The sequence below is a fragment of the Fragaria vesca genome, linkage group LG1 (genome assembly GCF_000184155.1).
Source record: "Fragaria vesca subsp. vesca linkage group LG1, FraVesHawaii_1.0, whole genome shotgun sequence".
NCBI classification, from domain to species: domain Eukaryota; kingdom Viridiplantae; phylum Streptophyta; class Magnoliopsida; order Rosales; family Rosaceae; genus Fragaria; species Fragaria vesca.
In genome coordinates this window covers 670,601-682,092 of record NC_020491.1, presented here as the reverse complement: position 1 = coordinate 682,092, position 11,492 = coordinate 670,601, and the positions used below count along the sequence as shown (strand labels likewise).

General features: G+C 40.5%; 3 protein-coding genes and 1 pseudogene across 3 annotated transcripts in view; 3 read left to right on the top strand and 1 right to left on the bottom strand.

Moving 5' to 3' along the window:
- LOC101305872 overlaps window positions 1-3,836 on the bottom strand; it is a 4,958-nt gene extending 1,122 nt beyond the window's left edge. The window contains exons 1-8 of the mRNA XM_004287057.1: window positions 3,749-3,836; window positions 3,583-3,633; window positions 3,206-3,227; window positions 2,717-2,831; window positions 2,529-2,561; window positions 1,972-2,097; window positions 1,308-1,414; window positions 1,141-1,212 (exon numbers count right to left, since the gene is read on the bottom strand). Of these exons, the coding sequence (XP_004287105.1) occupies window positions 1,141-1,212; window positions 1,308-1,414; window positions 1,972-2,097; window positions 2,529-2,561; window positions 2,717-2,831; window positions 3,206-3,227; window positions 3,583-3,633; window positions 3,749-3,790 (568 nt within the window). The 5' untranslated portion in view covers window positions 3,791-3,836. The remainder of the gene's footprint in view (window positions 1-1,140; window positions 1,213-1,307; window positions 1,415-1,971; window positions 2,098-2,528; window positions 2,562-2,716; window positions 2,832-3,205; window positions 3,228-3,582; window positions 3,634-3,748) is intronic.
- Window positions 3,837-5,271: 1,435 nt separating this feature from the next.
- On the top strand, window positions 5,272-6,553 carry LOC101305585 (chitotriosidase-1-like). The gene is made up of 2 exons (XM_004287056.1): window positions 5,272-6,389; window positions 6,483-6,553. The coding sequence occupies exons 1-2, from the start codon at window positions 5,276-5,278 to the stop codon at window positions 6,500-6,502; spliced, it is 1,134 nt and encodes a 377-aa protein (XP_004287104.1). The 5' UTR covers window positions 5,272-5,275; the 3' UTR covers window positions 6,503-6,553.
- A 604-nt stretch (window positions 6,554-7,157) lies between these two features.
- Window positions 7,158-10,072, top strand: LOC101310553 (annotated as a pseudogene).
- Window positions 10,073-10,953: 881 nt separating this feature from the next.
- The window catches only part of LOC101310263 (chitotriosidase-1-like), a 2,038-nt gene continuing 1,499 nt past the window's right edge, over window positions 10,954-11,492 (top strand). The window contains exon 1 of the mRNA XM_004288654.1: window positions 10,954-11,063. Coding sequence (XP_004288702.1) covers window positions 10,954-11,063 — 110 coding nt within the window. The remainder of the gene's footprint in view (window positions 11,064-11,492) is intronic.

Genomic DNA, 11,492 nt, shown 5'->3' with positions numbered 1-11,492 from the left:
CACTCTCTCTCTCTCTCTCTCTCTCTCTCTCTCTCTCTCTCTCTCTCTCTTAAAACCCATCAGCAGCTAGCCATGGCTTCCCATTTTTCTCTCTCCGCCGTTTCTCTCATCACCCTCCTCTTCCTCGCCAAGGTTCTTTGGCAACAGATAAACAAATAGGTGGACCTGCTTTGGAGGACTGGTCGTCCACAACTCGAAAACCATCGGTTGAAGCTGTTCGTCGTCCACCAACCAGTGACCGGTCATCCGATCCGATCTCAGCGAGTGACGCAGAGACCCAGCGACTGGTCCGTCGGTTGACTTGGACTCCGGTCTGGACGTCATCGGCGGTTGTCAAAAAGGGAAAAAAACTGGGCTTGCAAGTGGTAGTCGAACCCGGCCGCTCAAATTGGAGAAGCCCGAATTAGTGGACCTTGATTCCACTCGGATCGATCTAGGCGAGGTATTGCGCGGCGGCCGGCCGGCGAGGTATGGTCCGTAGTTAGTTGACAATTGTTCAGGAGGCTCTGGTCCACCACCTTGTCAGGCCATCGATACAGAGGATTTAGGGTTCGTGCATGGTGTTGTTTAGGGTTTGGTTGGTGGCGAAGGGAGAAGATCAATTGTTGTGAGGGTTTGAGTTTTGGGCTTCGGGAGAGAGATGCTGGGTAGGTGGGTTTGAGTTTTTGCCTGCCGTCGGGAGAGAGATGTCGAGGAGCTGCGGGGTGTGTTTGATTACAGTGTTGATGTGGTTGGTTGCTGGTGGTGTGGTTGTTGCAGTGTTGTTGAAGGTCCAACTGGTGATGTGGTGGCGTTGTGGTTGCGGAGGAGGTGGAGGAGGAGAGAGAAGAGATTGAGGACACAGGACAGTGGAGAGAGAGAGAGAGAGAGAGAGAGAGAGAGAGAGTAGTTAGGTTAGGTAGTAAGTAGTAGTGTTTAAATGGAATTTCCAGTTGAAAAATATGTCCAGTCAGCAACTTAACCACTGATTTGGACGGCCACTTAACGGATGGACCTAATTGTGTGACATTGGATAGTTAATGGAGTAATCGATTGAAATTGAAAGTTAATGGAGTAAACTGTCGAGCGCATGAAAGTTAATGGAGTGACCAGTAATTTCTCCTTTGAAATATATACCTATAGAAAAAAGCTTATTATTACCTGCATCACCATGATCTCCACCTCCAAAATCCCAGTCTTTTCCACATATGTCATCCAAGTTAGAACCAAGACCTGCAACCAAAGCAACGTCAGACATTTACGTTTTCATGAAGCCAAAAGTTGGTCTGAAAAGTCCACATGGTGTTTAATTTTAGCAGACTTTTAACCTGTCGGTCCATTGTGTGCAAGAATAATGACCATATGGTCCTCTGGAGCACCCAAAGCTGCCTTGCAGATTCTCTTAGCACTTCCATCCATGTCTTGGACTCCATATCTAAGAGGTTCATTGAATTATCAATGCATTGTACCATAAACTAGCCAATGGTGTGAGCTACAGTTCACATCAGGGAAAGGAAAGCAGGCAGTTGCTTGATTTATTCTGAGATTAGCTGATGCCATACAGAAAGAAATAATGGTTCAACCAGCTGACACAACTATGATGTCTTAAATTCAGTTTTGTTTTTCTTTTTTAAGGGAAGATTGTAAAGAGTAAATGCATTGTGATATGTTTAACTGATAACATATTGACAGACAAACTGAGAGCTTTCTCATTGTATATTCTTCAATAGAGACAAAAGAGCTCTGAAAGGAAGGAAAACGGAAAGTAATTTAAGGATAACAATTGAATCAAATCATTTGAAGCATACAAACAACCGTATAAAGATGTAATCAGGCAGTGTTTACAAATAAAAGTTTTTTTACAGAGAATGTATACATGTGGCTAAATAAACCTATAGTAGGAGGCAAGACAAATTGTTTAAACTCTACAAGACAAATTGTTTAAACTCTAGGGTCAACAACAGAAGCTACAAAAATATAAACAAGCCATACCTCGCAGACAGAAGCTTTATTCGAAATAACTGGTTTCCCCCATTTGAAAAAGGTCGTCCACCAACAATGCTCAGTTTTACTGTATTATAGTCCAAACGTCGATAAGCTACATGCTCCTCGCCAAGACTGATTACATCACATATATATTGTCACTTAGATAAGTCTTTTATAGTAGCAACAAACCAATCATCATGCACAGACTAGTTTCAAATGAATGCTGCTGAAATTTATTAAAATAATCATCAGAAGCCTTTACATTGGTTTAATATGTGCTTTTAGATCACTGGAAGCAGGTTTACATTTATAAACCCATGCTGATTAACATGACATGATAGATGCCAATCTAGAACAATGACTAGATTACTCAAGTTGGTAACTAACTAACCATAAAGTGTATGGGACTCTAATTTCTAAAAGTGAAACTTATAAAGAAAGTAGATGGCATTCTTGACTCCCAACCATACAGTAAAACTATCTTTTCATTTACCTAACTTATGATATGTGATTCAAAAGGTAATCTATAACATTTGATGATAATGAAGATAAGAGAAACTCACCATTCTAGCTGAAGTTGAACGCCGTCTTTTGTCCTGACAATCAAAATCACCATATTCAGAGTTACACTTCCAATTTGATGACAAGGCGTGTCTACATAAACTAAGAATGAATGTACCGTGTGAAACACATATACGAACAGAAGGAAATTCAGGAGAAACCTCATTTAACCGGGGATATAAAAACTTACTTTCCTGAAAACTTCTTTGTATGCCATGCATCATGGTTTCCCAAAATAACTGCTTTAGAAAATTCAAGATTTGCAACACTCCGAACCAGTTCAATGTTCTCTTCACCAAAATCACCTAAACGAAATGAAGGAAAAGAAAGGACCCAAGATCAAGATAAATAGAGATTTACATAACCCCAAGAAAAATTACCAGCCATGTTGGCGGAGAAACAAGAGGTAAATCCAGCTTCTCCCAGACATGTCTAAACTTCTTTTGTTGTTATATTCTTTCAACATAATTAGGTTAAGTCATTATAAAATCAGGGCACAATGTGAGCTCATTAGAGTTGGTGCTTATATTGTACTTAGACAAAGCTCTTTCATATGCTTATCAAAGTTACTTAGCTCACCATTTGGGGACGGCAAGAAAATCAAGGCAGGTGCTGATATGCAAATCGAGAGGCACAAAAAACATTAAGTAGATGCATGGTGAAAGAATGTGGAACCTGCCTGTAAAAAGCACCAAATCCGGCTGCATTTCAACACAAACTTATATCAGATTCCTCGCATATACAACTATCTGATTGCAACAAGATCTCGGCAAGTCGGCACGTTTTCAAAGTCAAATGAAATTAATTAAAAGAAGTATGCATTCCGATCACTATGAACTATGAAGTCAACATTTTTTATATACAATAGAACCAATTTTCACTACTTCAATCATATCCAACTTTCGATAAGGATTTCTAACCGTATCAAATCATATACAAGTTTAACTACTGTGATTAACTCTAGCTGAGCTTGTAAACACATTTCTATATCGCCAAAAATTAGAATAAAAAATCTAGGAAAAAAAAAAATCAAAGAAGAAAGAGCGAAATGTATACCTGCAGAAATCGAAGCGCTTTTGTATCTTCTTCTAGATTCCACTGATCATGCTTCATAAACCAGAACACGAATTGAAAATGAGTTGAGTAAGAAATCTACTAAATTTGCTAGGGTTTTCAAAGTCCGAGAAGAGAGAGAGAGAGAGAGAGAGAGAGAGATGCTTACGACGTCGCCGACAACTGCGATTCGAGCTGAGGTGGCGGCCATGGCAGCGCGCGTGGAGAAGAGGCGGGGAAGAGAGGCGGAGAGTGGTGGCGCGTGTAGTAATGAGCTTAGCATCACCTCTGTGGTCAAGATTAAGAGGTGTGTGTGTGTGTAGGTCAACGAAATTGTTGTAAGATCAACGTGGCGTTTTAGCCGTCCGATTCATCTCTGGGTCTTAGTTTGCAACAGGTGGCAGGAACTGTGTGAACCTGAACCGGACTTGGACCGAACCGGTGGCGACCCGGGACTTTTTGCACTAAACTTCACCGTCGAATGCCCAAATGTTCCGATACGGGATTGGTCTAGAAACTATGTACATTGTTTTATGTATGAAACTATAAGACGGCATAGTCACTTTGTTATGAAACGACGTACACTCTACGTTATATGTATGAAAATTTGAAATGTTCTTTGTCTTCTACTAATTTGTACATATGGGTGATTTCGTTCGACGAGTTGGTATGATAGAAGAGTTCCTCCAAAATACTCTTGAGAATTGGAACTAGTGAGGTTAGTTTGCTTTGGTGGGGATGTCAATGGCTATAAAATGTTACTAACGTGTGCATAGGGCGAAGAGGAATTAGACCCATGACAGATGCCTAATATATGCATGCCTAATAGTGAAAGATCTTAGACTCTTCGATCAGAGTCCAAGGCTTATCAGTTCCAATCTAAATCCCGATCAAGATGTCAACTATAGATAGACGAGTTGCTCATCACCCTAAACCCTAAAAAAATGCATAGGATTGATAAGTAATGTGTAGATATATAGAAGAATATTGCTTTAGTCTATGTTATATATTGTCTAAGAGAAGAATCAAACTTTTTTTTTTTCTAAGGAAAATGACGTTGGTAGACTAAAAGAATCAAAGACAGTCGGGACAATTACAAAATAACTTGTTTGTTTAAACTTACGTTAACCTTAATCAATCTGTTCACTTTTCTATGTTACGCATTCCTAATTTCCATTGTTGGTTTCAAACTAATTAGGTTGAGCTAAATTATACTCCAATTGTAAAAACCAGGTGGCAACCATGGAGAAGTTGCTAATCACACAATTATGTATATATAGCATATGCACATACGTAGTTTTAGCTACTTTTGGAGAATTATATCTTTTAATCTTACGTTTTAAATGTTCCATACATACATTAATCTTCCTAATTACTTGTGGATAATTTCAAGCTGACATTTTGGACCAAAATAGTTTCTCCGGAATTACAGAACCGGTGTCACACTCTAATCCAACATGTGTGATATGCGAGTCACTGCCGTTACCAATGGGTAAAAGTTTGTCAAGAGCACCATTTCCAGTTTCTAATTTGGTCCTCTCTATCTCAATGGACCGCATGCACAAAAGTCTCCAAATCACAGTTGAAATCCAGATTTTGAATCATCAAATTGACAAACGTATATATCTACAGCTATATATAACCACGTCTTGTGCGTATCTAATACATCCTCCTTAAGTTGCTTGCAACTAATACAATGTCTTCCAAATCAATAACTCTTCCATTTCTCTTCTCCCTCATCCTCTTATTCCTTAGCCACTACCTCAATGTCTCCGCCGCCCAAACCACCGTCGTTAAAGCCGCTTACTGGTTTCCAGACAGCGGCCAAGCAGTCTCCGCCATAAACTCCACCCTCTTCACCCACCTCTTCTGTGCTTTCGCAGATCTCAACCCCACCACTTACCAAGTCGCCATTTCCTCCGCAAACTCGCCTCAGTTCTCAACTTTCACTCAAACAGTCCAACAGAAAAACCCTAACGTCAAAACCCTCCTCTCCATCGGCGGAGGAAACTCCAGCCCCTCCACCTTCGCCGCCATGGCAAGCCAGGCCACTCGTCGCAAAGCATTTATAGACTCGTCCATCAAATTAGCGAGAAACTACTCCTTCTACGGCCTTGACCTAGATTGGGAGTACCCTTCCTCCGCCACCGAGATGACCAACTTCGGCAGCCTCCTCACGGAATGGCGCTCCGCGGTGGCCAACGAGTCAAGCACCTCCGGCAAGACGGCGTTGCTGTTGACCGCTGCAGTCTTCCGCAATGCGGATTACTACAGCATAAACTATCCGTTCCAGGCTGTTTCGAGCAGCCTGGACTGGATCAACGTCATGACGTACGATTACTACGGTCCTAGTTTCGCCGAAGGTAAAACAAAAACTTACCCGCCAGCTGCATTATACAACGGCCGATCCACCACTCTCATCAACGGAGACGCCGGAATCGTGTCGTGGATCAACAACGCCGGAATCTCAACCAAGAAGATAGTCATTGGTCTTCCGTTTTATGGGTACGCTTGGAGATTGTTAAACTCTAATAACCATGCATTTTTCGCTCCGGCTAATGGCTCGGCTATCGGAGCTAACGGAGACCAGGGTTACAACCAGATTAGGGTTTTGATCAGCCGAGGGTTTCAGACGGTGTACAATGCGACGGTGGTTAGTAACTACTGTTACAATGGGACGACTTGGATTGGTTACGATGATACGCAGAGTATTGGCGCCAAGGTTTCGTATGCTAAAGGAAAGTCTCTTCTTGGTTACTTTGCTTGGCATACTGGTGCTGACACGACTACCTGGACTCTCTCTCAAACAGGTAATTATATATTGCTATTGGTAACATTCCCTTGCTAACTAAGTAACCATTATATGTTGTCTGATCGAGCTCTATATTTGTGTTGTTTTGCAGCTTTCAGTACATGGGGATGAGCAGTCATTGTTGATATGTAATATAAGATCTTATAAATATGGTAATCGCCCACAATAAAAACAGGAACAGTACTAGCTAGCTTTGCTGGGTTAATTGCATTGCGGTATGGCTAATGATCCTGTTAAATATATAAAACACTAATCTTGTGACGTTTGCAGTAGAATTAATGCATTACAAGAAATGATTTATGATCATTCCAAGTCAGTTTTGTTTTTATTGCTGAACCAGTATACTGATCAGTGATCACCTGAATTCTTTCACTGAATCTTCAATAACGACAGCTCAGGATGAAGAAAAATACTCACTGAAAAAAGAGGGGTTTTCGATCAGCAAGGTCAAGACATGATCGAGTCTCTATGAATACAAGTCTTCTATGAATATAAGACTTTCATTTCTCTTTTGTAGAAACAAATGAAAGGACTTAATTTGTACAAGTGCTGATGGTGTCTCTGTCCATCATTTTCATGGGGCAACTTAGCTTTCTAGCTTGTTGTCTCATACACTTCATCACATGAAGTCTGGTATTTTTCCAAGTCCGCATTATCAACTTCAATGTTAGGTGTTTGTCATCACTTTCCTACGAAATTTCTTCATCAGATTTAAGGTGACGGTTCTCATTCTTGTGTTTCTGAAACAAGCTAGATGTTGTCAAAAATGCAATACCATATATCAAAAGTTCTCCTCCTCCTTCTCTTTTCTTTGAACTTCAATTGTTCATACACTCAGACATGGATCAAAGACGGTTACCATTACACCGGTAATGAATTCCCTGCCTGTACCACAGGTTCCACATTGTTCACTCATCTTCAATGTGCTTTTGCCTATATAAACTCTTCCTCTTACCAGCTCTTAATCAACTCCTCCACCCAACAGGAATTCTCCACTTTCACAAATGTTGTCAAGCTCAAAAACTCAAAAGTCACAACCTTGCTGTCCATCTGGGGTGGCGGAGAAGACTATTCAGTCTTGTTTTCATTGTTTTCAATGCTGAACCAGTCTTCTCACCGGAAATCTTTCATTGAATCCTCAATTAGAACGGCTAGACTTTATGAGTTTGATGGCTTAGACCTTACAGGGGCTGTACCAAGAACAGTCATGCACACTACATCTTTGGGAACATTTCTAGATGAGTGGCGCGCTGCGGTTTGAAGCAAGCAAGTCAGGAAAACCAGGTTTGCTCTTGACAATGGCAGTTTATCATCATATGCAGGTTGTGAATAATGTAACTTATCCCATTGGCTCTATTAAAAAGTATTTGAATTGGGTTCATCTTGTGGCATATGATTACAATCTTCCTAAAAAGGAAAACTACACACACCCTCATGCTGCTTTATATGACCCAATATCAAATGGGACTAACACGAACAGTCTTGTTAAGGACTTGATAAGCAGAGGACTACCTGCTAGCAAGTTGGTTTTAGGCTTGCCTTACCATGGTTATGGTTGGACTGTTCCGAATCCCAGTAACTATGTTAATAATGTTGGTGCACCGGCATTTGGTCCTGCGGAAACCATAGACGGGTCCATGGGCTATAGATACATCAAATGGTTAATTAAGATATGGTGCAGTTCCCATGTACACAAGTGGGTCAATGTGGATTAATTTTGATGATGTGGAGGCTATCAAAACGAAAGTTTCGTATGCTAAAGAGATGGGGCTTCTTGGCTACAATGTGTTTCAAGTTGGCAATGATGACAATTGGGTGCTCTCCAGGGCAGCAGGTAGGTTGATAACTTGATATTAGCTTCCAGGTATTCGGCATGTTTCCTTTTGATAAGAAAATAGATCACCACTCACCAGCATGTTTCCTTAATAGCTGAAGAGGAAGGAGGTCGACAGAACAAGAAACAGTTATTGGTGATTGTTCTGGTCACGATTGCTATGTTTATTATCCTACTGGAAACAATAATGTGTTACATGCAAAGGAGAGTACTTACGTCAATTGGTAATCTTCTTAAACTGTGAATACATATGTTGAATCACTGTTATTTTCAATGTTAGTTCTCCGGCTAAACACTGGGGAAAGAAATTTTCTAATTTGTTCTTTGTTCTGATTTTGCTTAGGGATTGTAGGCAACATCAAAAGATCAGTTTATAGGCTATTAAATATAGTTCCAAGTACAGACGGTTTTGACAGCAATGCTCCGAATCTGCAAGTTTTTAGTTACGCAACCATCAAAGCAGCTGCAAATAACTTTTCGAGTAAGAATACGCTTGGAGAGGGTGGCTTTGGACCTGTATACAAGGTAGCATCCATAACGAATTGACGATCATTATATAAAAGTTGAAATCCAATGCAGAATCTTTACTTCATATTACTGTCGAAAGTCCGTGTTCTGCAGGAATATGCTAATGATTTGGTGTGGTTTTTTTAGGGTACGTTAAGGAAGGGCCAGCAAATAGCAGTGAAAAGACTTTCGAAAACTTCACACCAAGGCCTTGAAGAGTTTGAAAATGAGGTCACACTTACTGCAACACTGCACCATGTGAATCTAGTTAGAGTTCTGGGATATTGCACCAAGAGGGAAGAAAAGATGCTGATATATGAGTACATGCCAAACAAAAGCTTGGATCTCTACCTCTTTGGTATCTCCATTCTCCTTTGCTTTGAAAATTTGAATCACATTGAATTATTTCTATAGCTTAAAATGCATAACAAGCACTTACAGACGGTCCAAAGGTGAAGTGACGCTCACATAAGATTGAAAGAAGCCTGCCAATTCAAGACCAATTTAAGCTCATTTGATCAATCTGATGGTTGGTAGTTTACTTTCATACAGATCCAAGTAGATGCTATCTTTTGCATTGGGAGCAACGTGTCCACATCATTGAAGGGGTAATTCAAGGGCTTCTATATCTCCAAGAATACTCAAACTCTACAATAATTCACCGTGATCTGAAATCTAGCAACATTTTGTTAGATGATAAGATGAACCCGAAAATATCAGATTTTGGTCTAGCCAGAGCTTTCAGGAAGAATGAACTTGAGGCAAACACTGGTCGCATTGTAGGAACATAGTACGTGAATTGCACTTTACATTTTCAGTGGACATGCTTCATATATCATACTGATCACAGGCTCACAGTTCTTATGTGAAATGCAGTGGCTATGTTCCCCCTGAATATGTAAGAAGAGGCATTTATTCCATGAAATCCGATGTTTACAGCTTCGGTGTTCTGCTTCTGCAAATCATAAGTGGCAAGAGAAGTTCACGCTTTTATGGCATAGATGGAAATCTAAACCTTCTAGATCACTTACAAAGGCTTTCTATGTTTTGCATAATATATATGGGCAAGAATTTAGAATTGTATAACATTTACTCGGACATTTCAGGCATATAAGTTGTGGAAAGAAGGCCAAGGCATGGATTTTGTAGATCCTACCCTAGATGATTCGACATCGTCTTGCAAGCTCTTAAGATGCATGGGGGTAGCGTTGTTATGTGTCCAAGAAAATCCAGTAGATAGACCATCCATGCTGGAGGTTTCTTCAATGCTTAAGAGCGAAAGTGCAGCCATCATTAGTCCTAAAAAGACTGCTTTCTCAGTTCGGACATCAGAAGGATGAAGATGAGGATCATATATACACATACAGGGAAGAAATCTATTCAGTCAATGATGCAACAAGGTCTGAAATTGTGCCCCGATGACAATTCTTTCTGAAACATAACATGTAAGAGATCTGTATAACAATTTTGATTCTTCTGTCATAACATTTTGGCATGAACTATACATTAAGTTTAATTAAGACAACATTTGCTGGTGAAGCTCTTCTGTTACCGTTTGGAGCTTCCTCAACTCCCTAAACTCCTGGCTTCATCGTTTTAGCGCGCATCTGCACAACCAGACATCAAATGCAAGACAACCAAATAGTCCACCAAACTAAAAGATAACACACATCATAATATGGTAGTGTTAATACCATAACAAAATTAAGAAAACATAGCATATATAAGCTATATTTTCCCAGACCAGACCAGAACAGATCATATTCATAAGTCGTTCAACTGGACCTCTCAGGTTCCATTTCCAAATAAGCAAGACAAAGTTGATGATTTGTTTAATCCTATAATGACGGCTTCAATCTATTCTTATACTTTTCTCTTTGTGATAAAGTAGTCTGGGTAACTCGCTCTGATACCATGATAAAGTAGTTTGGGGTTCACATTCAAAACCAATTGGCAATGGATGGAGTGGCCAAAACCCTTATAAACCACAGGCAATGTCCCATTTTTCCCGATGTGGGATATATATCTCAACAGTAATCACTATTTTTAACTTTTTGTGTAACCTCAAATTATATGCAGCGAAAAGACTTCAAAAGATAAATAGCCTTTAGCTCTTCATAGCCATGATTGAGCTCTGATAATCCACATTTCATTCATTCTTGTGCAACAAAGCCTCAACAGATTTGTGCATCTTATTCCTTTTCTTCTATGTTGCTTAGTGATGATCACTACCGAAAGTGCAGCAGAGTCCTCATCGGACAACCCTCCGGCGGTGAAATCAGGCTATTATCCACCTACAGATGATTTCCCACCTTCAGCCATAAACACTTCCTTCTTTACTCACGTCTACTATGCATTTCTAGTGCCTAGCAGCGTTACATTTAAATTTGAGCTTTCAAATGAAACGACTCTGCTCCTCTCGAACTTCACCACAGTCCTCCGCCACAAAACTCCGCGGTGAAGACCCTTCTGTCCATAGGTGGTGGTGGCGGAGACAAAGCACTGTCAGACATCTTTGCTAGCATGGTCTCAAACCCGTCCTCACTGTCAAATTTCATTGACTCGACTATAGAAGTTGCACGTAAGTTTGGGTTTGATGGGTTGGACCTAGACTGGGAATACCCTGAAAGCCCAAAAGAAATGAAGGCCTTGGGCCACTGGCTAAAGCAATGGCCGCGTGAACAAGAAAGAGGCCCAGGCCACAAATCGCCCTCCTCCACTGCTCACCGCCGCCGTCTACTTTTCAGTCGAGTTCTTCTT

What these genes read in the sequence shown, in the direction of transcription:
- LOC101305585 (XM_004287056.1), top strand. Translation starts at nt 5,276, where the DNA reads ATGTCTTCCAAATCAATAACTCTTCCATTTCTCTTCTCCCTCATCCTC. An exon ending in CTGGACTCTCTCTCAAACAG is followed by an intron (nt 6,390 to 6,482) that starts GTAATTATATAT and finishes GTTGTTTTGCAG; the next exon opens with CTTTCAGTACATGGGGATGA.